Source organism: Temnothorax longispinosus, chromosome 12 (assembly GCF_030848805.1).
Source record: "Temnothorax longispinosus isolate EJ_2023e chromosome 12, Tlon_JGU_v1, whole genome shotgun sequence".
Taxonomy (NCBI): domain Eukaryota; kingdom Metazoa; phylum Arthropoda; class Insecta; order Hymenoptera; family Formicidae; genus Temnothorax; species Temnothorax longispinosus.
In genome coordinates this window covers 5,588,699-5,610,998 of record NC_092369.1, presented here as the reverse complement: position 1 = coordinate 5,610,998, position 22,300 = coordinate 5,588,699, and the positions used below count along the sequence as shown (strand labels likewise).

At 43.5% G+C, this 22,300-nt stretch overlaps 1 protein-coding gene across 2 annotated transcripts in view; it reads left to right on the top strand.

The window, feature by feature from the left end:
* Window positions 1–21,879, top strand: part of LOC139823327 (protein-L-histidine N-pros-methyltransferase) — a 36,055-nt gene extending 14,176 nt beyond the window's left edge. Inside the window, exons 3-5 of one of the 2 annotated variants that reach the window (XM_071795762.1) lie at window positions 15,633–15,845; window positions 17,946–18,336; window positions 21,671–21,879. In XM_071795762.1, coding sequence (XP_071651863.1) covers window positions 15,633–15,845; window positions 17,946–18,336; window positions 21,671–21,790 — 724 coding nt within the window. In that variant the 3' untranslated portion in view covers window positions 21,791–21,879. Of the gene's footprint in view, window positions 1–15,632; window positions 15,846–17,945; window positions 18,364–21,670 lie in introns of both variants that reach the window. The other variant, XM_071795761.1, reaches the window with a different exon arrangement.
* The last annotated feature ends 421 nt before the right edge of the window (window positions 21,880–22,300 follow it).

The window sequence follows — 22,300 nt, the reverse complement described above, 5'->3', positions numbered from 1 at the left end:
AATTGTTCTTGATAATTATACTTTGTAGTACAGCACCTATCGAGCGCAGTGTAATTTCGCAAAATCGGTAATTATGAAGAATTTGCTTGTCAGAAGTTTATAAATGGTTTTTCAATTCTGCCGAGCGACAATCGACCTCGAATTACTAAATAATTATCGATAATTACTCATAATTACGTTTGACCTATAATTACAGTCACACGCGATTCGAAAAATGATCAAACCTTCGCCGCGTGACGTCAGAACAATTTAACTCATATTAAACAGTAATTAACAATAATTACTCGCAATTATATCGAACGTGCAATTATGTTACATTGCGGGACTGCAAGAAATCGAAATAAGATTATAAAAACTGTAATGATATCGCCGACAATATCCGTCCAATTTCGTAAAGTATATCTGTTTGAAATTTTAATTTCCGCAGCGTTCTTAACATGCCTAATCTAATCACTACTCTTTCATCGCGCGGAATCCTCACGATATTGCATTAATTCTTTTACAAACCCGTGAAACGCTATTATCTAACAGTGCGAGCATTAAAGAAACGAACTGGCCAATTATGAATAATGATCGCGCAACTATATTGAATTCAGTCAATGTTAATGACTTTATTTTTATTAGACCACACGCATTTTCCTTTTCTTTTCTCTCACATCGATACACGAATGATAATTCAAATGTCTAAAAGATTAATATGATACCGATATAAAAGATGTGTGATCGTTGTAAAATCAATTATAAATGTAAATGTTTATAAAACCGGAGATCCGTGATTTTTAAGATCGTAGCTTGGAATTAATAGGATTCGAGAATCAAGGATGTCGGGTGTAAATTTATTTAAGAATTAAATGAAATACGTTATTTGAGCAATCGCTCAATCTCTTATAATCTTACAGAGGCGCTTTCACTTATAACACGTGCATTAAACAAAAGCGAGATCGTTGTCGCGAATAGCCATCGCGAGATCATATCGCGTGCCTATATTAACCTATTCGGAAGAAGCTGTTTCATTTGAATACGCTTTATAAGTACATACATTTACATGAATAAAATATTCATACTTAGGGAAATAAATCCACGGGGCATCAGTTCGAGATATAACGAGGAATCTGTAGAAGGAAGAGATTAATGCACATTCGTGAAATTAATATGTTGAGCCGAAGGCTACTTTTCTTTGCTTTGCGTTTATATGTTTCTCAACGTGTTTGCCGAATTTTATCTACGGAAATCCATTGCTGAAATTCGGTGCTGACTTAATCGATTCGCAGACTCGAGAATCTACAGAAGGGATTTACTACGGAGTTAAATGCGCGCGTGATTCTCGCATTTCGAATAACCGTGCATTCCCCCGTGACTCCGCGCCTTCGCTCGCGTCTAATAACGCGTGCATTAAAGGCGCGCGGGGATAACCAGTCGTGAATAATCATCGCGCAATTATATCGAACGCGTAATTACGCAGCGCAAAGCGGCCGTGCGTACGATTGGACCGAAAGAAAGCTCCCCCGGACTCGGAACGGGGAAATCGTCGACGGAGTCACCTGGGTGACGTTCACGTGACGTTGCAACGCCGTCCTGCTGAGAATATTAATTACGTCCTCTCCCCCGGCCCCTCCTCTCCTCCTCTGCATCCCCATGGTCCCCTGCGCCCCCGGTAGCTGCCGGGTTCGAGGTCCTCGCTCGCTCGTCTCACAAATTAATCATAATTAGCGGCGAGATGTCCTCCATCAAAGCGCTGGTCGTTTCGTCCTCGGCGGAGAGGAGAGAGAGATGTACCGTGCGAGAGGAGGACGGGGAAATCACCAAGTGGAGGGAGGAACTGTGGGGTTGAGGGGGGCTAGCGAAGAGAAGGAAGAAAATTAGCCACTCGAAGCGTGCATCCGCCCTGCGCTGGCGAGAACGGAGGGGGGGCTACTTCTCTCCCCCTACCTTCTCGCGAAAGGCAGCGCGGAGCGGGCTGCCTTTTCGAATCCGCCGTGCGTCGTGCCCGTTCACATTTTGATTTTATTTTCGCGCAAATTGCGCGCAATTTTCGCCGGATTGGCGAGCGCGCAGGTGCGCCCGCGTGCGCACACGAATAGAATTCCGGGAGCTTTCGCGTTTCTTTCGCGGGGCCGCTCGCTCTGGCTCTGGCCGATGTCAATTAACATTGATTGGCGCGCGGAATAGGTTATTACTGCTAATTGCCGGGCCCCGGAAATCTTTCCCGACGCGATGGAACCGACGCACGAAGGGGCGGGGGAGAGAGAGAGGAATTTCTCCCCGTTTCTCCGATTGTATCTCGATGCAAATTCGGTGGTTATATACCGCGGGCCTCGCCTCTCCCGCGGGACTACGCATAATTACCGGCTCGGCCGCCACCGCTCTTCGTTCTAATATTATCATTTCGATGCCGAGAGAGTATGCCCACACAGACGAAACGCGAATGCATCCTGGATTTGATCTTTTCGATCGTCTAATCAGGGAGGGTCCCGACGTGTAATTTCGCACCCGTTGTCCCTCGTACGGTTCGTCTATCTACTCGATTCCCGCCAGATTTATTCTCAAGTCGGCGAACGAAGCTGCAATTTTATCATGAAAAATTTAATTAGCCACGAGAAAAAAGACCATCGCGAGTGGTGAGATGAGATCGTGATTGCAGAAGTCAGAAAATAAAGATACACGCGTTGAAACAAGAAATACGGTACATATTTTCTTCTTTTTTTCAATCCGAGTTTTGTTATGAGAAATAAAAATCAAGAAAGTAGAAAAACGTTTTTGGTTAACAGACGTTGTGATGAATGTGGTAACCTGTATAGTCAAAGGTGGTAACAATAATTATTATTTCTGTATAATATTACTTTTATAGTCACGAGTTATTGTTCGCGATTATAAAATGAACAGAAGTAGAGCTACCGGCTCATAATTGAACCGTTGAGCAATAAAACATTCTTACGATATCAACGTGGTACAAAGAAAATCATAAAATCGCGAATTAGCGGAACGGACAGATTGATAGCGCGAGCGCCAGTCAAAGGGTTAATCATTCGGTAGCCGACTCATGAAAAGAAAATGAAGAGGAGAAAATGACGTGCTGAGATTCTAGCGTGGTCGAGCCGACGGGAAGAGCGGAGGATGCGAGGGAGATTATCAGGTACTGCGGCCACAGACGGAACCCAGTAGCTAGTTTTTGTCTTAGGGCCTCAACCTGTATGGGACCGATGAGACTCTCCGATGGTGAGGCAATCGAGCGAGCGGGCGAGAGAAGGGAGTATTTAGTTCCGCGCACCACCTGTTACCTTCCTGTCTCCTCTTCGACCTCCCCTCTTATCTGAACCTGACTTCTAAAGGGTGACCGGACCCCCCGACTTCTTCTTTTCTCTACGTACGAATAATCCGCTTCGCTCAGCGATGGCTTCGAGAGTCATTTGACAAAGATATTTGCTAAATATAGTGTACATGACTTTTTTTATTTGCATGATATAGAAGAAATCATTTATTTTTCTTCTTGATATTAATTTTTTTATTATTCTTATTAATGTTAATTCTTCTATTTAGATGTTTGCATATAGACGTTTTATAAATAATCGTGAGTCTATTGAATGATTGCTTCGAGAATTCTTAACTCCAACGACAACAAAGACATGTCAATTTCCGAAGAATTTCATTTAATGCATCGTTACGTTTGATAACAATGTAATGGCACATACTCACGCGTTATTAACTGATATATTGCGTAAGATAAAATATCATGAAATATGAACTCTCAAACCGAGACTGTCACGGAAATTCTGACAGTTAATTTCTTGTATCTGAAGTTGAATCTAAAGACATATATACCTGTCCCGCATTCGATTACTCCAACGTTAAATATAAGTTTTATGCAAATCAGCCGGTGGTCGTTACATCAAACGGTGACCGCACGACGGAAAGTAAACACGGGAATTTATATGATAATGAGCTAGGTACAGAACAATTAAAGACTCCATCATCAGGAATTATACGCGTACAATTGCGACAGGTTTTCACTCGTCACGCTTATTTTGAAAATAATTAACTCGGTGTGTGTCGGGCCGCCGCGCCGCGCCGTAGGAAATTTTAATATCCAATTCCAAAGTGAATTGCAGAAAAAATAACGCAGCATATGCAAAAGTAATTTTTACTAATATGCGAATAATAAAATAATGTACATTAAATTTTCTGCTATTTTTAAAACGATTGGAAAGATATTTAATCTTTTAATTTAATCTTCAACTTTTCAAAGATATTTATACAAATTTTTTTTCTACGTTAAACGATTCTTGATCCGATAATCTTTCTTTGTAAGAAATTATTTATTATTTACCACAAGATACACCAAAATCTTTATAGCTTTGTTTTCTTAAACTTAAAAACTTTTTTTAATCTGTCTAATAAATAAATGAGAACAAACATCCTTCTTTACTGACAATTTAGAAGTAGAAATGTAATGTAATTTCCAGATAATTGCCATTTATTCTCATGTACCTGCACCTACTCCGAACGCTAAAAGATTTACCCATTGTGCTCAGTACATTGTTCTCATGTCAAAGTTCGTATCTGTCACGTATGTTCGTGTCTTTCGCTATACGCCGAACACGAGACAAACGAGCGGACACGTATGACGCGTTCGAGCGCCACGAGGTAAATTCGATTTTAATGAGCGAAAAGGAGCCACGTAGGATAATAATGCACGGGGACCGGGCCGAGCTTCCTTCTTTTTTTTTTTCCTAATTCGCTGACGGTCGAACCGGTAATTTTCCGGAAACGAGCCGCCGCGCTCGTAACACGTGTTACCAGGAAGGAATTACCGGGAGGTGGGCGACAGTAAGAGCGAAACGCGAAGCGTTACATTCCGCTTCGCCATTCATTGGATAGCGCGTAACGCGCAATATGCACTTTTCCGGATGCATCGACCTCGTCGTCGGCTGTAAAAATCGTTACTGCGATGTTAAAGGAAAAGTGACGGCGTTTAAATGCAGCACGACGGAAGTGCGGTTCCGTGAGATCGAAACTGTCTGCCTTCAATATAAGTCGTTCGTAAAAGACAGCGAATTGAATATTAACGTACACTAAATTGATATATTTTTTGAGAAATTTTCAAATTGTAAGGAGACAAGCAAGTAATTGAATATTTTTAGTCGTTTTTGTTTTAGTTGTTATTGCAGCTTAAAGATATAATAAAACGTTAGATTAAACTAATAACGTTTATATTATAATAAATCGTACATAACGATAATTGTATTCTCCGGCAAATTTCCTATAATTTTTTTAATTTCCTATGACGTCATTTAAGTTGTCAGCAACTTTCTACGTTTGTGATTGCGTTTTCGCGATCGACCACCTTCGGGTGACCCCATCCTCGACTCTACTCGTTCTCCTTCGCTTTTCCTTTCTTTCCAGTCAGCATCCTGCGATTGGTCCGCGACGGCGCGGCGATGTCGGCCCAATTGGTCAGTAATTATCATTAGCGCGTTTGCGCGAGGGGTGGCTTTTCCTCCGATTGGCAACCCTCTCCCGTGTAATTAACAGCGGAGCGCAGGCGCGAGTTCTCGCGCGCCGAGCGGAAAAGCCGTATCGGCGCCGCCTCGTCCACCCTCTCGGGAAACCGACTCGACTCGACTCGACCCGACCCAGGATCTCGCTCTGTCTCTCGGTCTCGGTTATGACCAGTAATTAGGAGGACGAGAGAGGCGGTGCCCCGAGGGATCGTTCCAGGGATCGTCCGCACAACGAGGCGCCGCATCGCGCCGCGCCGGCGCGCGTTTGCGCTCTGTTAATTACTCATTAACTCCTTCCGGGAGCGACGCGCGCTAGGAAAGGGGCGGTTTCGCATCCTCCCGTAGCCGCGAAAGGGGTGTTTCCCGTTTCTTAACGTTCCTTTCTCTCCGACATAATTAAAGACTCGCTTCATTGTTTCACGTGCAGAGGTGTAGATTATTCCGACCACACGCCATGACAAATTCTGACAATTTCTGTATCGATTTTTTGAACTGTGTGTATTTATATTTATATTAAAAAGCAAAATAATTACTTTTTTTCGAAGAAAAATGACGTTTCTTCTATCTCCCATTTAACTCAAAATATTAATAATATAGCTGTTTTAAATTGTTGCATAATATTGCTTATTTAATTTAAAAAAATTACACAGTACTTTATTTTATAATAACAGAAAATTATATCGTACTACCGCTCGCCATCGAAACTGGCACGCGCATCAGTCGCGCGATATCGATTTGCCTCAATATTGTCTTCGTAGAACTGCATGTTAACGCGTACAAATGCGGAGTTGCTACACCAAACAAGTCAATTAACATCTATTGTTGGAGTCACTTTATTATTTGCACATAACAAGGTAGAACGTGATTGAACATAATTACCGGAAATTGTAAGGTGAAAACAATAATATTCTCATATTTCGAACCTCTTAAAGAAGATATGTATCTTATTAGTATCTTCTATACATAAGAAAAATATGGAGATATTTTCTTTATTTATCCAAATCTTATTTTGCATGAATATAGGGAGATACAAGAATATTCTGTTATTTCGATAAAGAAGATTTGGGGGGGGGGGGAAGATTCCTTAGAGTATCGAATATTATAGCTTGTGCAATATCTTGCACACGATGTAAACACACTGCGGATTCACAGATGTGTGCTAGAATATACGGTTGTACGCTAGATAACAGTTGAAGTGGAGACTTTTTCGTGCAACAATAACAAGCCTTGTTACTTGCGTATTAATCCATTCTTTCCGGGAAACGCCAGGCAAACGCGATGAAAAAGCAGCAAGTCTCTCCAAGAAAGGGCCTCTTTAAAATTCACCCTTTAGCTTTGCAATACACGCGATGCGCGTAATGATACAGCATTGTTGCTTTGCTCTATTTTTTTCTTTTCCACACGGTTTTACCAACTATCAATCATATTGCCTTACATAAATTCACATTACTGTAATGATTCACATATTCGTTGCGTGCAAACTACGACGTACTGCGAAAGGGGTGAGACTATTAGACTAAAAAAGTACACTATCGCAGCGCAATCGTAATCGATAACATACCAACCAGCTATATCGATCCTGTCATCTTGACAATATTAAAAATACAATATAGATATATAAATTAAATATAGTATCATTCTAATAAATTATTAATCCTAGAATATGAGATATCTATGTTATCTGTATTAATAATCTACTTATCTTTCATACAGTCGAATTATAAATTTATGGAAATGAATTTTTCTCATCCTCTACGCGTGACTAATGAGGATAAGCGTACCCGGGGACAAGTGCATGCAGCCAAGTGCATACATGCAGGCGCACGAGTCGCCAGCTCGGCTCCACCGAGCTTGCCGGTGCATAATGCACACGCCGACCGCTGCATCCGAGTGTAGTTCGCGTGTACATACGTGCCGAGAGACGAGCGCACAGCTCGTGGAGGAAGGATACGTCCCTGTCTACTACGTGCGCCGCTAAATATGTCCGGCTAAATAATAAATCCCCTGATTCACGTGCCCGCGCCAGCGTCGTCCCAACTGTCGTGGCATAAAGATGCTTTTCGGGAACGGCCAAGTTTAAGTCTAAATCGCTTTAGTTGTCGAGCAGGCTGTCTTCGAGGCGGCCGACTCCAAGTGAGATGAGAATACGATACGATATTACTTTATAAAGTTTAAATTCATATAAATCTGTATATCTAGTTTAATACACAATATGCCTTTGATCAATCGTGCTTTCGTTTGTATATCTCTCTTTTACTTGAACTCGATTTTATTGTAACTGAAACTCAATAGTATATAGAATACGTAATCGCAGAGGTGCTTTTCGGATACAGTTTATAATACAAGAAACTTGCATCCTTAACAGGATTACGACTTTTTAAATATCTCAAGGAGGAGGGGGGAAGAAACTCGCGTGATTTTCATTGAAGAGATCAACAGCACGTACCTTTCTTTTTCTTTCTGTCGACTTCTTTTACGACGGCAGTACGCACGGTGCTCGTACGCCAAATCACGATGTTTAAAGCGTCTAAAATTCAGAAATGTCCCCGTCAAGAGAGAGATTTGCCAGTGCCGGCGAGGAGAGAAACGAGTTATAAAAGTGTATGTTTCCCTGGCGAATAGCGCGCGCCTCGTCCTCTTCGACTTCCCGTCCACTTGGAAAATCCGACGGCGTCGCGTGGCCTCGGCCGAAATTAACGATCGCTCTCGCTGTCACGTTACAAGAATAAAGCGATTGGATATTTTTCAGCCGCATTACGCGACGCTCTTAAAACGCGCGCGAAATCGCCGAGAACATTGACCGATGTCGACGAATCGTGTTGCAAAATCGTAAAGATTCCTCGTTGTCGAGACTTTTTGGATTGATCTGGGTCGAAAACACGTGTCACATTATGTTAAAATGTAAAAGCTAACTTGAACCTTTTAGATTTCATTTAAGAATTCCATTAAGATGGAATCATCTTAATGAAGTGGTTCCATATTTTGCAATTTCGCAACGGATTACATTTATCGCAATTTTCCCATGTTAAACGAAATACGAGGAGATAAATATATGGTAGATGAAGAAATAGGTGAAGGGTAAGAAAGATGAAAGAATCTCGAGACGTCCCGACGAAATTGACAAAATTAACGAGACGAAGCGGGGCGAGGGGAAGAAGGGCTTCCTCCGCTCGTGGACGTCTCGTCAGGTCAGAAGGGGGCGGACGGAAGGGGCTACGTCTGCTCTCGAGACTCGATATGTGACGTGTGATCTGCGCCGCGCTACACACACACACAGATACACGACTCTCACACGTCGATTTTTGCGCATACGTATACGTAGACTTTCTTCCAATACGGATTCACAGAGTCGTCCACTTACTATACGTCCACTGTGCAGCGAAGGGGTGGCTGAAAGGCGCACTGGTAGGTCTAAGGGGTGAAACGAACGGCCAAGTATATAAGGGACAGGGGTGGGGAATGAGGGAAGAGCAAGAAATAGAAGGGGAAGGGGAACGAGGCAATCGTAGAGAGAGCACGGGAGAGAAGGAAGAGAGCACGGGAAAGACTCGCATAACGATCCCGTTTAAGAATCACTCGCCTCCCTCCCCCCGTCCCCCTTTCTCCCTCGCGTCTCGCCACTCATCCTTCCTCCGCCGCCCCCGCTTGCGACCGGGCGAGATAGCGGGCGGCCGTTCCTGGCACCTACTCCGTCCACCGACCTCCCTTTCTTCCCGCCTCACGTCGCCAGCCACCCTCGAAGGACAGCATTTGCAAAACTCCACCGTGTATAATAATTATTATTGTCCACGGCGCCCCTCACCCCTCCCTTCGTTACCCCTGGATGCCTCCCGCCCGTCTGCCCTCCCGTTCGACGGCCGCGGTGGCGTGGTCTCCCCTCCAGCCGCCGTGGACAGGGTGGTCCATGGTCCACGCCTACCCAGCATCCCCAGCTTCGAGTGATGTTCGTACGCCTCCCTCCCCGCGCGCCCTCTCACCCCTGCGCCCACCCCCTCGGATCTTACGGACTCGTACCCGCGCGTTCTATGTGCTCCATCAACGAAGAAAGACCGGCGGAGGCAGCGCGAGCGAAAGGGAGAGAGAGAGAGAGAGGGAGAGGGAGAGAAGACAGCTAACGAGACGCTATGCCGGTATGGGGAATGCTAAATACACGTCGGTTCCCTCTCGCTCCCTTCGCTCCCTTCCTCGTACCTTCCCTCTCGCCATCCCTCTCTCTTCATCCCCCTCCCCGTCGATTCTGCGATCGGTCCATGTGTCTCGCCACATTTCTCTCTCTCTTTCTCCCGCACCGCGACATCCCCACCCCCGCGGTACCGGACCCCGCCGCGCGCGCGAGGGGTCCCTGCGAGATAAATTCGCCCTCTTTGCCGTTCCCTTCTCCCTCGCCAAGTCGACCCGACGAAGGTGGCCGACGTTCGCCGAAGACTCCACTTACATTGTCACTACGAGAGCGCACACGTCGCGCGAGGCATGTCGTTCTTGTTACGCGCGCCTGTGTGGCTCTCTACCATCTCCGTCCGTGTGCGGATGCGCGCGTGGGGGAGGCTAACGTCGATTGTATAATCGCGGCGAGAAAGAGAGAAAAAGGCACGGGGAAGATGAGCCGCAATGATATCAGGGCGAAGGATCCTCCGGCTCCTTTCTCGTGCGTTTTCTTTCGCGCGCATCCCTTTTACGTTCTTTCACCTAGCCCCACGACATCGCCGCGCCGTGGCGAACTGCCGCGAGTATTCCCATACGTTGCCTTCTTACGTTTTGCGCCAGCACATTTACACTGTTTAGCGTTGAACTTAAAAACGACGTCCATCTCCATGATTTTCAGATTTTTTAACGACGAATTTATCAGTTTTAATTAACAAGCGAAAGGAAGTAAAGTCATCAACGAACGTTGCTTTGCGTTCTGGAGAACGCGCGTAATTAGCAATTTTTCGACTTCTCAATGCAAAAGCTATGACTTGTTTCGCAAGTGCGTTACACCTCAAAGGAAATCTTTTAAGAGGAATTCCCGATAACTTCTCTCTTGCATTCGGCGATGGCCAATGATCTATGAAATTTTCCGAGTTTCCCCGGTCCTTTTGCTTTCTCCGATTCGAAATACATTTTTCACGTTGGCGGACATTGATTGAATGCACCTAAGGAAAGTAATATCGCGAGAATTTACCGGCTCCAAGTTTTATTCCGCATAAGATGTAGTGGAGAGGAGCGATTCTTCTCTCTCCTCCCTAACACGGTCCTACCGCTGAACTCGTAATAGTTAGTAGTTAGCTAGTAGTTTAATCGATAATTAAAAAATATTGATTAATTATCGCTGTGACATAACGCTGAAATTAAAACATTAAGTTACGATACGAAACATGTATCAAATCTCACTGATTAAAAAATCAATGTTAACTCTTTACATAATTCATACATTAAGCCTCGCTAAAAATTATCGGCTGCGTGGAATAGAATAACATCGATAAATACAAGTGTGCGGTTTTGTATCTCGTACTAAGCAGCGATAACGCGAGTGCATTAACGATCTCGAAAAGCAATCTCACCCGATGATATAGAGGGAATTTGAACGTATCGGAGAAACCGACGAGAGAATTGACATCGAAAAAAAGAGGAGGGAAGAGAGAGAAAGGTCAGGATGCGGCTCGTTGCTCGTTCAGAACGACGACAAACGAAGGTAAAGATGACTGGCCAGATTCCTTAAGTGTTGCCCCAATCAAGGAGAGGGAGAGAGAGGAGAGATCCCATGTCACTCGGTTCATTAATCCATTCAGGACGAACTCTGAAAAGTTCCATCCCCGCGCCGTATTACGGAATTACATTTCGTTCGCGCGCTTAATAACGTGAATACGTAATGATCGTCCGAATCGCGCGTATTCTCGAGCGTGACGAGATCCAATCGAGTTATCATCATGCTACATATACGTACACACACACGTACACGCACACCTTCTATAAGCCTTTAAAATGTATAATCCTAACACGCGATGTTCTTAACATGTAATCTATAAATATAATAACTACGTACTGCGTATTACATATTGATACGAGATCAACACTGAAAAATGTATAAAACATGTGCCTTTTTTAAACATATATCTCAACTAAATTGGAAAGGTAAAAAGATATGTTTCATTAAAATAAAAGATATGCTCTGGTGTTCCAAGCCAATCTCATCGCAAAATATATGGAGGCGTAAAAGTCATAGTGGTGTAAGTCAAATTTTTTTAAATTTTTTCTCGCGTGCATAGATGCAATCTATACAATATATAAATTGCATCTTATGCACGCGAAAAAATATTTGTAAAAATTTGACACACCACTGTGGTTTTTACCCCTCCATGCATATATTCATTTTATTCATTTTATTTATTGCACACAATCAATACAATAGTAATTCATTTTATTTTTGACACACTTTTTTCAATTAATAATCTTTAATGTACCGTGCGCCGCTCGCAGATCGCAGATAATATCGCTCGCGCGAAATACTCACCGAAGATTCGCGCGCAAAAGAAAATCGCAAGCATCGCGAGCAGCGCAGAAGAGCCCGACTCCAACGGTGCCGATCTCGCTGGATCGCTCGTTCGACCAAGGATTTGCAAACAATGGCGTCGTAGCGCGCGGTCCCTTCTCTCGATGGCGGCTCGATACGCATCGCATTTACATATTATTGCTATTATTAGGTAAACGATCCTCCGCCGAGCGCCTCTTTAACACTACCCGCTCGCGCTCGCTCTCTCGCCCTCCGGGCTATTTTACGATCGTGGGGCCCCGCGTGCGAGCGGGGGGAGCCTCCCCCTTTCTCGCCGCGCCGCGCGTTCCGATAAAAGCCCCGAGCTTCAAGCTCTCACCCGACAGTGTGCCTGGCTCGGCGACAAAAATTGAAGCACGACCCGGGCCGCGAGAGTGGGTGGCTGGAATTGTAAATAATCGTCCTGCGGGGAGATCGTTATCGGGCGTACACGGCGCTATCCTGTCCTCGCCGCCGGCGAGCGAGGACTATCGATGTCCGTGGCGTCTCCTCCTAAATCGATTTCGCCATCCAGCCGGCTTCTCTACACGTGAGGAGACGACCGCGCGTCGAGAGTATTAATGAACGGGATGTTTGTCGAGCTTAATTTTGATTCTCATCTCGGGACGCGATCGCATACAGGTTTCCCGAATATGCAATATAGAGCTGCATCATTAATTACGAACATTAAAGTGCCGATCGATCAGTATTGCTTGAAATAACTTTGAAATACTTATGAAAATATTTACATAATTTATATGCTCTTGTCATTTTGATAATAAGAAGTTAAATTGTTGAAATTGTCAGAAATTGATGTGTGATTATATTTTTCTTCTCCCCCTCTCCTCGCCTGATAATTATAGACAGCATAAATATTTGAAAATTATATTGCATGCGCTCCAGAAAAATGAAAGAATTACAATTTGTCCTTTTACAATCTAAAAAAGATCTTTGTAACAAGCTTAACATCTCCTACAGGTTTCTAACACCGACAGCTGATGTGATCGAGATACCGGCCACCCCGTATCTCGACATATAATTGCTTCGCGTTTCTCGACGCTCCTTTTTAAGGCTCGTAACGGCATGGCCGCATAGCTAGACCGCATGACGCCGGGCCCGTATTAAAGCCGCGCTTTTACGGGTCGGGAGTCTGGCCCTTCTCCCTCCCATCCCTTCCGTCGAGTCCAAACGAGGCAAAAAGGGCCCTAGTGGTCTCCGATAAAACAGAACGCGCAGAGATAGAATCCAAGAGGGAGAGAGAGAAGGAAGTGTTCCGAATCGTGGAGGACGAGAAAAGAAGGAAGGGGAGGGTTGTATGCGAGCGGGTACGCGCATACAATGGGGCCCCCGGGGGAAGAGGAACCGGGAGAGCAAAAGCGGCGAATTAATTGTCGCTCGCGCCGCCGACGAAGCCGCTGCGATCTACGGACCTGATTTGTGGACCGCGCGTATATATCACCGTGACCACACGCACACGCGTGTACGTGCACGGGGTCCCTTTTCCTCCTTCTAATACTCGCATCTCTTTCCTTCCTTTCCGCTCGGAGTCTCGCAGCGGAGGCTGCGAGGAGTTGCGAGGACGATGTGACTGCACCGAGACGGTGGTGGTGCTGGATGGCTGACAATGGAAACGAGCCCAGAAAAGGAGAGGGTAGGTGCACAAGGGAGAAAGATAGAAAACAAAGAGGGGAAAAAGAGAGAGAGATAGAAAAGGAGACGAGAGGGCGGTGAGGTAGGTAGAAAGAGGGACGAGGAGAGAAAACAGGAATAAGAACAGGAGCGAGAGGACCGTGCGCGACGTACACGAAGGTGAGCTCCGAGAGACGGGAGGAAGGGAGATAAAGGAGAGAGAGAGGGGTGACTTAAGGATCCGCAGAAAGAAGGAACAAGGTAGAGGAGCCGGACGATACTACGAACAATGCGCCAACCGGGTCCGCGGGTCTCCCCGTCTCTGTCTCTGTCCCTCTTCCATCTCCTTCTTATTCTTGTTTATTATTCAATGGGGCCAGAAGGTGCTCGTTAATTGATGGCACCGGCCATAGCCGAGCGGCGCGGAAGAAGGAAAGAGGAAAGCGAAAGAGGAAAAAGAAAGGAAGGGCGGAGGGAGGCAGAATCGGAATCGGACGGAGGAGAGAAAGCGGGGTGGGAGGACCGGCCTCCGCGCGGACCACCATCGCCTTATTTATAACGCCGGGGGGGTAACCGAATTCACGATCAAAATCCCGCGTTCCGCGGCATTGATGGATCGCCGTGCGCCGCGCAACGCCGGCGACGACTCTGGTATTTTCAAATGAACCCGCCCCTTTTTCCCTCATGATGCCTCCGCACACGGAGGAGAAATCGAGGGATAGGGGTGGAAGCGAGCCGTACCCCTCCCCCCCCCTGCTCCGCTCACCGGAGCTCTTACCTTCTCTCTCTCTCTCTCTCTCTCTTTCTCTCGTCTCCCTCCCCATTCATCCCGGATGACATCGACGAATTCCGCGGGGCAACCTGCTGCCGCGGAGATGCCTCGGGGATTCGATTTCTATATGCAGGTGCTCGTTCTTTGGATCGATCGATAGATAGCGAAGAACCGCAAGATCGGGACATGCTTTCCTTCCCCCTCCTGTACGTTTGTATCCGAGAAGTAAAAGATCGTAAGAATTAATGAAACACACATAAGTTTGAATAAATTTAATTCGATTTAAGTTTAGCTATATTAACAAATGGATCCACGATGCCCGATCGGTTTTTATCTCAAAGGACGAAATTCTCTGTACGTCAAATTGAAGTAAATTTTTTTTTACCCCAACGTGAACTTAATCTGTTACGCTGTTGACTTTTAAATAATTATACGTATCAGTTAGAATCGCTTTTGATACTTACGTTGATTACGACGTGATACAAAATAAGACAAATCCGATAATCTTCGATTTCGCCTCTTCTATCTTTGGAGTATACTGCTTTCCGGTAAAATTGCACGACGGAATGTAAACGGGGACACGCGGCGATTATGCGCACATAACGAGCCTAATTAAGCCCGTGCTCGAGCTCGTAAAGTTTCATGGCGAAATGAAGATGCATTATCGGCCGGTAATATGCAGTAAAAGCGCCTAATGATAACGCTGGTAGCACAGCCTTCGTCCAAGCGAGCTTATATCGCATCAACTTGCACACAACTTGTACCTTAATACTCTCATCATAAGTTTGAATCTAAATATTGCGGACAGATTTAACACTTATTTCAAGCAGTCTCTTTCTAAAATTCTACGCCGTTGTTTTGGTAAAACGAGATTAGGTAGAATGTAATTTTCGAAGGCTTTAAATCCCTAAGCAAAACACGTATCATGAGGATTACTTTACAAGTACAGAAATAATTTTAATTCGACACATACATGAACAACAAAAATAATAATTTAAGATTTGTAATCTATTAGTTATTGTCACACGAAATTATGTATCTACTACGTATCTATTATCCTTGTTAGCTTCTTTGTTAGCTATTTACGTCTTAGGTATATAAATAGTCCTGTAAAGTACTTAAACATTACTCATATCATTACACGACGTAAAATTTTAACAGCTCACTCTAAATTATCTCTGAGAGGGATGTTTTACAATGATGAAAAATTCTCATATTATCGCAGACTACTGGGCCGCGGTTCCATGCACGTGTTCTCCAGCGAGCAATTTCAAAAGCTAATGGACGCGAGCGGCTTCACGGGTCCCTGGCATTCCTTGGTGGACCTCGGGGCAGGTGATGGCGCAACCACCGCCCACGTGGCGCATCTCTTCGAGAAGGTGTACGCCACGGATATCTCACCCCCCATGAGGTGGGCTCTGGCGAAGAGAAAGTTCACGTATGTAAATTTCGTTCAAGTAGCAGCTCCGTCTTTATTCTTCCACGCCCGTACTTTTTTTTAAATTATACATATGAAAAAAAATGTTATTAACAGCATTAGTCTAATTAGAAATAGTCTTGTTAATTCAATATCATGTTCTGGTTTTAATAAAATAAGTATTTCTTTTATTAATACTGTTATTGAATTAACAAAATTATTTCCAATTAGATCTAATGCTGTTAATACATTTTTTGTTCATGTACGACATTGTTACGAACTATACAATTTACGAATACTACAACGGTCCATTTGATGATTAAAATTTAACATACCGAGACCAGCTTTAAAAGCTTATCGATTCCTGCAAATCTATTCTTTTTACTATTTTTACTATTTTTAGCAAGTATCTGGAATTTATGTACAAAATGCGCGGCGTGTAACTTAATTCGCCTGAAATTAGCATATTTTTGTAATCAAGAAACGGGAATATTTCTGAAATCAAGCGTTATTGCAACCGTTGTACGCGCGCTTATGCAAAGGCGATTCGATCTGAATATTCTGAGAGGAATCTTTACTGGCTGGGTGGAAATTTTTCAACTGCAAAGCTCCCTTGCGAGCGCGCGGAGTCGCATATGCGAGAACGCGAAACAGATTACATTCTTTGAATCGAATACGTGCGGCCAAAGGTGGGCGGTGGAATCTTCGCTCCTTGAACGTGCATGCATTTACATTTTCTCGTAACGGCGACACACGCTCGGTAGATTCGCGCGCGACACATTTTATCCTCATCACAGCTTAAAGCGCCGCATTCGCGACATTTCCCTCGACATTTTCAATCCCCGGAGGAAATTACTTAAAATCCCAACATTCATTGTTTATGAATTATCGAGTCTTATGAATTAACAACTGTAATCAATTTGGAATCGATCTTTTCGTCGCGAGAATCTCTCCCGACATCCGTTTTCTTCGTGATTTTTTTTCTTTTGTTTTGCGATTAAATGTATAATTGTCCTCTATTATCTACGACGAGAGTAAATACGCCGAGAAAAAGGAAGGTATCGAATTTATGCAAATCAACGTAGCGCAAATCGCATCAATAAGAGATCGGCGAGCACGGTTCGCGGTTACGCGATACGGATCCTCGATAATATAAGCGCGTGCAATTATGCGCGCCGTTCCCGAGCGAATTGAGGGGCCATCACGGGCGGTGTTATTACGGTTATCTCAAAAACGTGGGCTTCATTATAAAGTGAGATAAGATAATTGATCGGCGAGCCGGGCCGGTCTCGGTCGCGCGTTCGCGCCGGCCAGCCGGCCGTCCGGTCGCAACGCGGCGCGACGGACCGATGCATAAAGCGGCACTTGTCGACGCTCGTGTCGATACGTAATATTCTCAACACGATGCGCCACTAACAAGTTTATTGCGCCGAATTGATTGGAGTAGAAGTTTACGGTGGTTTTACACCCGGAGCGGGCGGACCGGAGCGGACGCCACTACCGGGGACGCCGCCCCGAGTTGCTCTCAGCGCCGGGTCGCCACTCGAATTTTAAATGAGCGTCCGTGGGACGCGACGGATCCCGTAACTCGTTTTATAGAACTCCCGACTATCTCCGGGTATCCTCCCCGTCCGCTCCGCGGTAAAATTAGCCGATGTCCTGCATTTCCGAAAAACTATTTGGCCAAGGAGAAATCTCAGCTCGGCTGCCACGTGCATCTGCTACCAAACACGCGATGGACTCCGCGACCTTTTGTGAAATCTCGGATTATCATCGGGGAACTTCTCGACGATTTTTTTCATGATAGACTAGCAATCATAGAAAGCGGGCGAAAATCAGAAAACTTATAAAATTAAAATTATCAAGTCGGTGTCAATTAAAAAAGTAATTTTGAATTATCACGATTAACGCAGGGAATCTCAATTACTAAACATTCTTTGTACTTTCCTCCTCTTTTTACACTTATAATTTAGTATATTTCCTTTTAAAATAAAATAAAAATAAAAGAGTATAGTGCTATGGAACGCTAAAAATATGAGAACTGCAAATATCCGAATAATCTGCACGAGATACAGAAAATCTTTTCCTGAACGTGCCTTTTAGTTCCTCTCTCTTTCGCAGAGTACTCGACGTGGAGAGATGGCACGAGGAGGCCGGTCCTTACAATGTCATCCTCTGCTTGAACCTTCTCGATCGTTGCGACCGTCCAAACACCCTGCTGAGGCTATTGAGGACCTCGCTGGCTCCCGGCGGCAGGCTGGTCGTCGCCCTAGTACTGCCGTTCAGTCCGTACGTCGAGGTCGGCGAGAGGAATAATCACAAACCGTCGGAGTACCTACCGGTGCGAGGGAACGAGCTCGGGATTCAGATAGCCAGTCTGATCGACCGGGTCTTCGCCCCGGTGGGTCTGCGATGCCTCGCCTGGAGCAAACTGCCGTACCTGTGCGAAGGCGATCTAGGACAGTCGTACTACTTCCTGAACGACGTGGTCTTCGTGTTGGAGGCGCAGCCAGTTAGTACACGATCCTGCGAGTTGGCGGTAAACGACGATGTTTCGCTGCGAAGGAACTTTTAGGGCTCGAAACCGAGCGGGCTGTGTATAATATTTAAGGATGATTATATAACGGGGGCCAGAGAGAAAGAGAGAAAGAAAGTGATACCAGGCGTGTCTTTCACACTTGTAAAAACTTTAATAATTGCTGTCATGAGTTAGAATTATGCGAGAATACAGAAGAGCAATACTGGCAAGCGACGACGAGCTTAATGTGCAGACACAGCGGTTAGCGTTTGGTGTACGAATATCAATTAGCGATCCGAGTTTAAAAAGGGAACGACGGATCGACAACGGTGCGCATTTTACAATCGTTTATCATCTTACTGTCGAATTCGGTGCGGAAACATGTACACGGTCTCTATGGTATAGATATGGCGCGAGAGTAACGAGATCCGGAAACGAAATCTGCCCTTTTCCTAACCCTTTCCTGATGTGCTCGACTCCGTTCGAGAGAACGTCCCTTTAAAATCAAATCTTACTAATTATCTAAAATAGTATAAATGGACGGTGTATACAAAGGAGAATATTAAACTATTGCACGTTATGGCGTCAGTTGCAGCAACTGCGGTAAAATCGCAAAACGAATAATGGAAAACGAATGTTTTTAGAATTTAATAATAATTTAATCTATAATATAAAGTGTATGACGACGCTATCGAAATACAGCGAATGTAAAGCAAAGAATAAAGAAACTTGCTGCAGTGCTGCAACTTTTGCTTTAAAAAAAATAAACGCACAACTCCCCGTCACATTTTGAACAATTGTGCTGTAGTATTCAAATCATTGATAACGTAAGATTTATCTCGGACGCAGCCCCTAACGTATATTTCCAAATTCTATTTTGGTATATTTGACCAATCCCTTATCCCGTCAGACTCTGTTTCCGCGCTCCCTTTTCTCTATTTGGCATAAGTTGCAACGACTTAGTCATGGATATGCTTAATTGCGTTGATCACACGGACCGACCGATCGAGATACAAACATACGACGTTACGTTTGCATTTTTTGATAATAATATATAATATTATAAGAAATAAGTCCACCTAGTTATTGGAAATACACTTTGGTGTGCAACAAGTTATCGTCGAATTATGAACCATATTGCAGCAGCCTTCTTGTCAATATATATATATTATATATGTATGTCAACAAAAACGCAGTCTATAGAAGCCGGATCTACACTCGTTTAAACAGCTATAATAGCCGTGGAAAAAATAAACAAATAAAGAATCACTGTCGAGAATTATTCTCCAGACTTGTTAATTGTCATCGTATCTCCGCATGCTTCCCATTTTCGAACACAATAGGATACAGAATAAAATAAAAGAAATGACATGAAAGAGAGCAATAATTTGTAAAAAAAAAAAGACAAAGAAATAACAGAACAAAAGATAATAAAAAATTCGCATAGTCTTTCAAATCATGGATCCGACTCCTAATTGGTAATCGATCGGCACATTCGCTGCATACGTGTAGTAAATAATAACAGATACATGTATAGAAAGACATCTTCAACATACGCGCATTCATATAAAATTTTGCTATTTGATAGCCAAAACTCCGCATTCTTGCAGACACATACACACAGCCCGCAAAACAGAGCTCACGCATTCGAGTGTCGCGCGCGCGATCTTGCATTCGCGCGGTATACACGGCATTTATCGCTTACATCCAAAGACGAACGTCTTGTAACTTTACATTATCGAGAAAGAAGGAAACATTTTATCATACCGCTTATATGCGCATATAACAACCGAGTAGGAAACGGTTTTACTCCTGCAACCGATACGATATGCCGTTTGCCCGAGGAAGTGTTCGATCGAAGCCACAAATGCAATTCCTCTAATTTGCAGTTTCCCTCGCAAGAGTAAAAACGTTTCTGCGTAATAATACTTAGTGCACGGTGAAGTCTTTGAGCGTCAGTGCAAATCACACCCCCTTAAAAGTTTTTCATAACAATTTCGTTCTTTTTCCTTTTCTACGTATATATTAAGAAATAATTTACTTTTTTAAAAAATACCTATATGAATTGACCAATGATTTCTTTTTTTTACGTGCACACCGCATATACTGCCCATGGAGCTTATTACAAATCTTTTAACATTCGTAACGCATGCTTGTTCAACGAACAGTATTAGAAATAACAATGATATATGTTCATCTCACCCTTAAAAATAAATAATAACGCATATATATAAATCTTTTTAAAGGAAATATGTATACATACATATATGTATGTGTATACATATAAATTGTATACATAAGTTGAACACAGTAATTATTTCGCTAATCGAATAACTCGATTCATGTTAATTTAAAGTTCTAAAGAATATATATATTTAACAAACAAGTTAAAAACAAAATAACGAGTTCAATAATCGAGAAAACTGTCAACTCTTTCTTTATGCACCTATGCCGCGAATGTGGAAGTAGCAATCGATTAGCAGCAAAAGCTTTTGTACCAGACCAATTTAGTCTTTGCTTCTCATTTCGACTTAAGTTTTATACGCCTACATAACAGCTTTATACATATAAAAAAGCCCTATATGTTATTAATCAGGTAGTAATTATTGGAACACAAACGGCAAATTATTAAATCGGTAAATATAAATGCTATTCATATCGAATATTCATTGTTTATGTAATTGACGTAATCGTAAATTACGTAACTCAGTCGCTGGGCTTTCGGTATAATCGCGGGATTAATCGATAGATTATTTCCGAATAAGCCCCATAGGCAGATCGAGAGCAATGACAATATGAAATCAAATTACAGCGATGAAATAAAGCTACTAAGAATCCCTAAGATGACGCGGTGTGAGAATTTAGTCCTACATATAAATCTTTTTGTTTCACGCTACCCACGTTTATCACAGTCCACGCATGACTCATTTTGTCTCTTAGTATTTGAAGTCCTAAACGCCAACAACTTTTTTGAGCAATCCATCGGGTTGTTTAGATACGAAACACCCAGCTAATCAATAAACATCTTGTGACTAGAACATCATAGAGCGCAAAAAGACGAAACTTGGTCTGTCGCGAGTAAAGCGAAGACGACAGTTAGTCTAGCTTACGCTGCTCGCATAATTCTTCCATCCCGCCAGCTTTTCTGTTAAGAAAACCAATAGAATGTATATAGTAGGATATATATATATATATATATATATATATATATATATATATATATATTAGCAATAGAGTTAAAGATAGTAGTCCCAGTAAAATTACTTACAACGTTGACAGGTAAGGGGTACCGGTGTGATCTAATCGGTGTTTATCTTCGTTTTTCCAGCTCGAGACTGGTATGTGTGGAGGCGGCAAGAAGCTTCTCAACGATTGTACAAGCTGTATTGTATCGACCAGTGCTGCAATTGGGAACAAGCAACGTGAAAATCTTTGTAAACTACTTTGAGAAAGAAAACTTATATAAAATTTTACAGTGCAATAAATGTTCAGAGAACGAAAGGAAAAGGAGAAACGAAAAACAGTTGGTAAAATTGAGAATTACTTTTTTGCAGGGCCTCGGATTGTTTGCCGTACGGCTTGCACATTGCCGGCCGTACGCAAGCTTTCATTCTTGCCATGTTTTTCATCACTTCTGCAAAAGTACGCACAATCTTCTCTTGACCACCTGAAAGTAGAGAGATTCACGCGTTAATTTTTAAACTTAATTTTAACGTTAAAAGTGTGCATTACGCCGCGCGTATGCAGCGAATTCTTAATCACCTTCCGAATTTGAAGACGATGACCGGGATCCCTTTTCACTTTCTAAAGGCCATGCGCCGTTGTGCAGCGCCAATAGGTCCTTATTGGCGTTTCCTAATCCTTGTAAGTTCCCTAAACCGAGAGAAGTCAGATTGTCCAAGTTATCCAGATTGGTGCGTAAAAAGTCCGTCAACTTGTGATCGGAGATTGGTATATT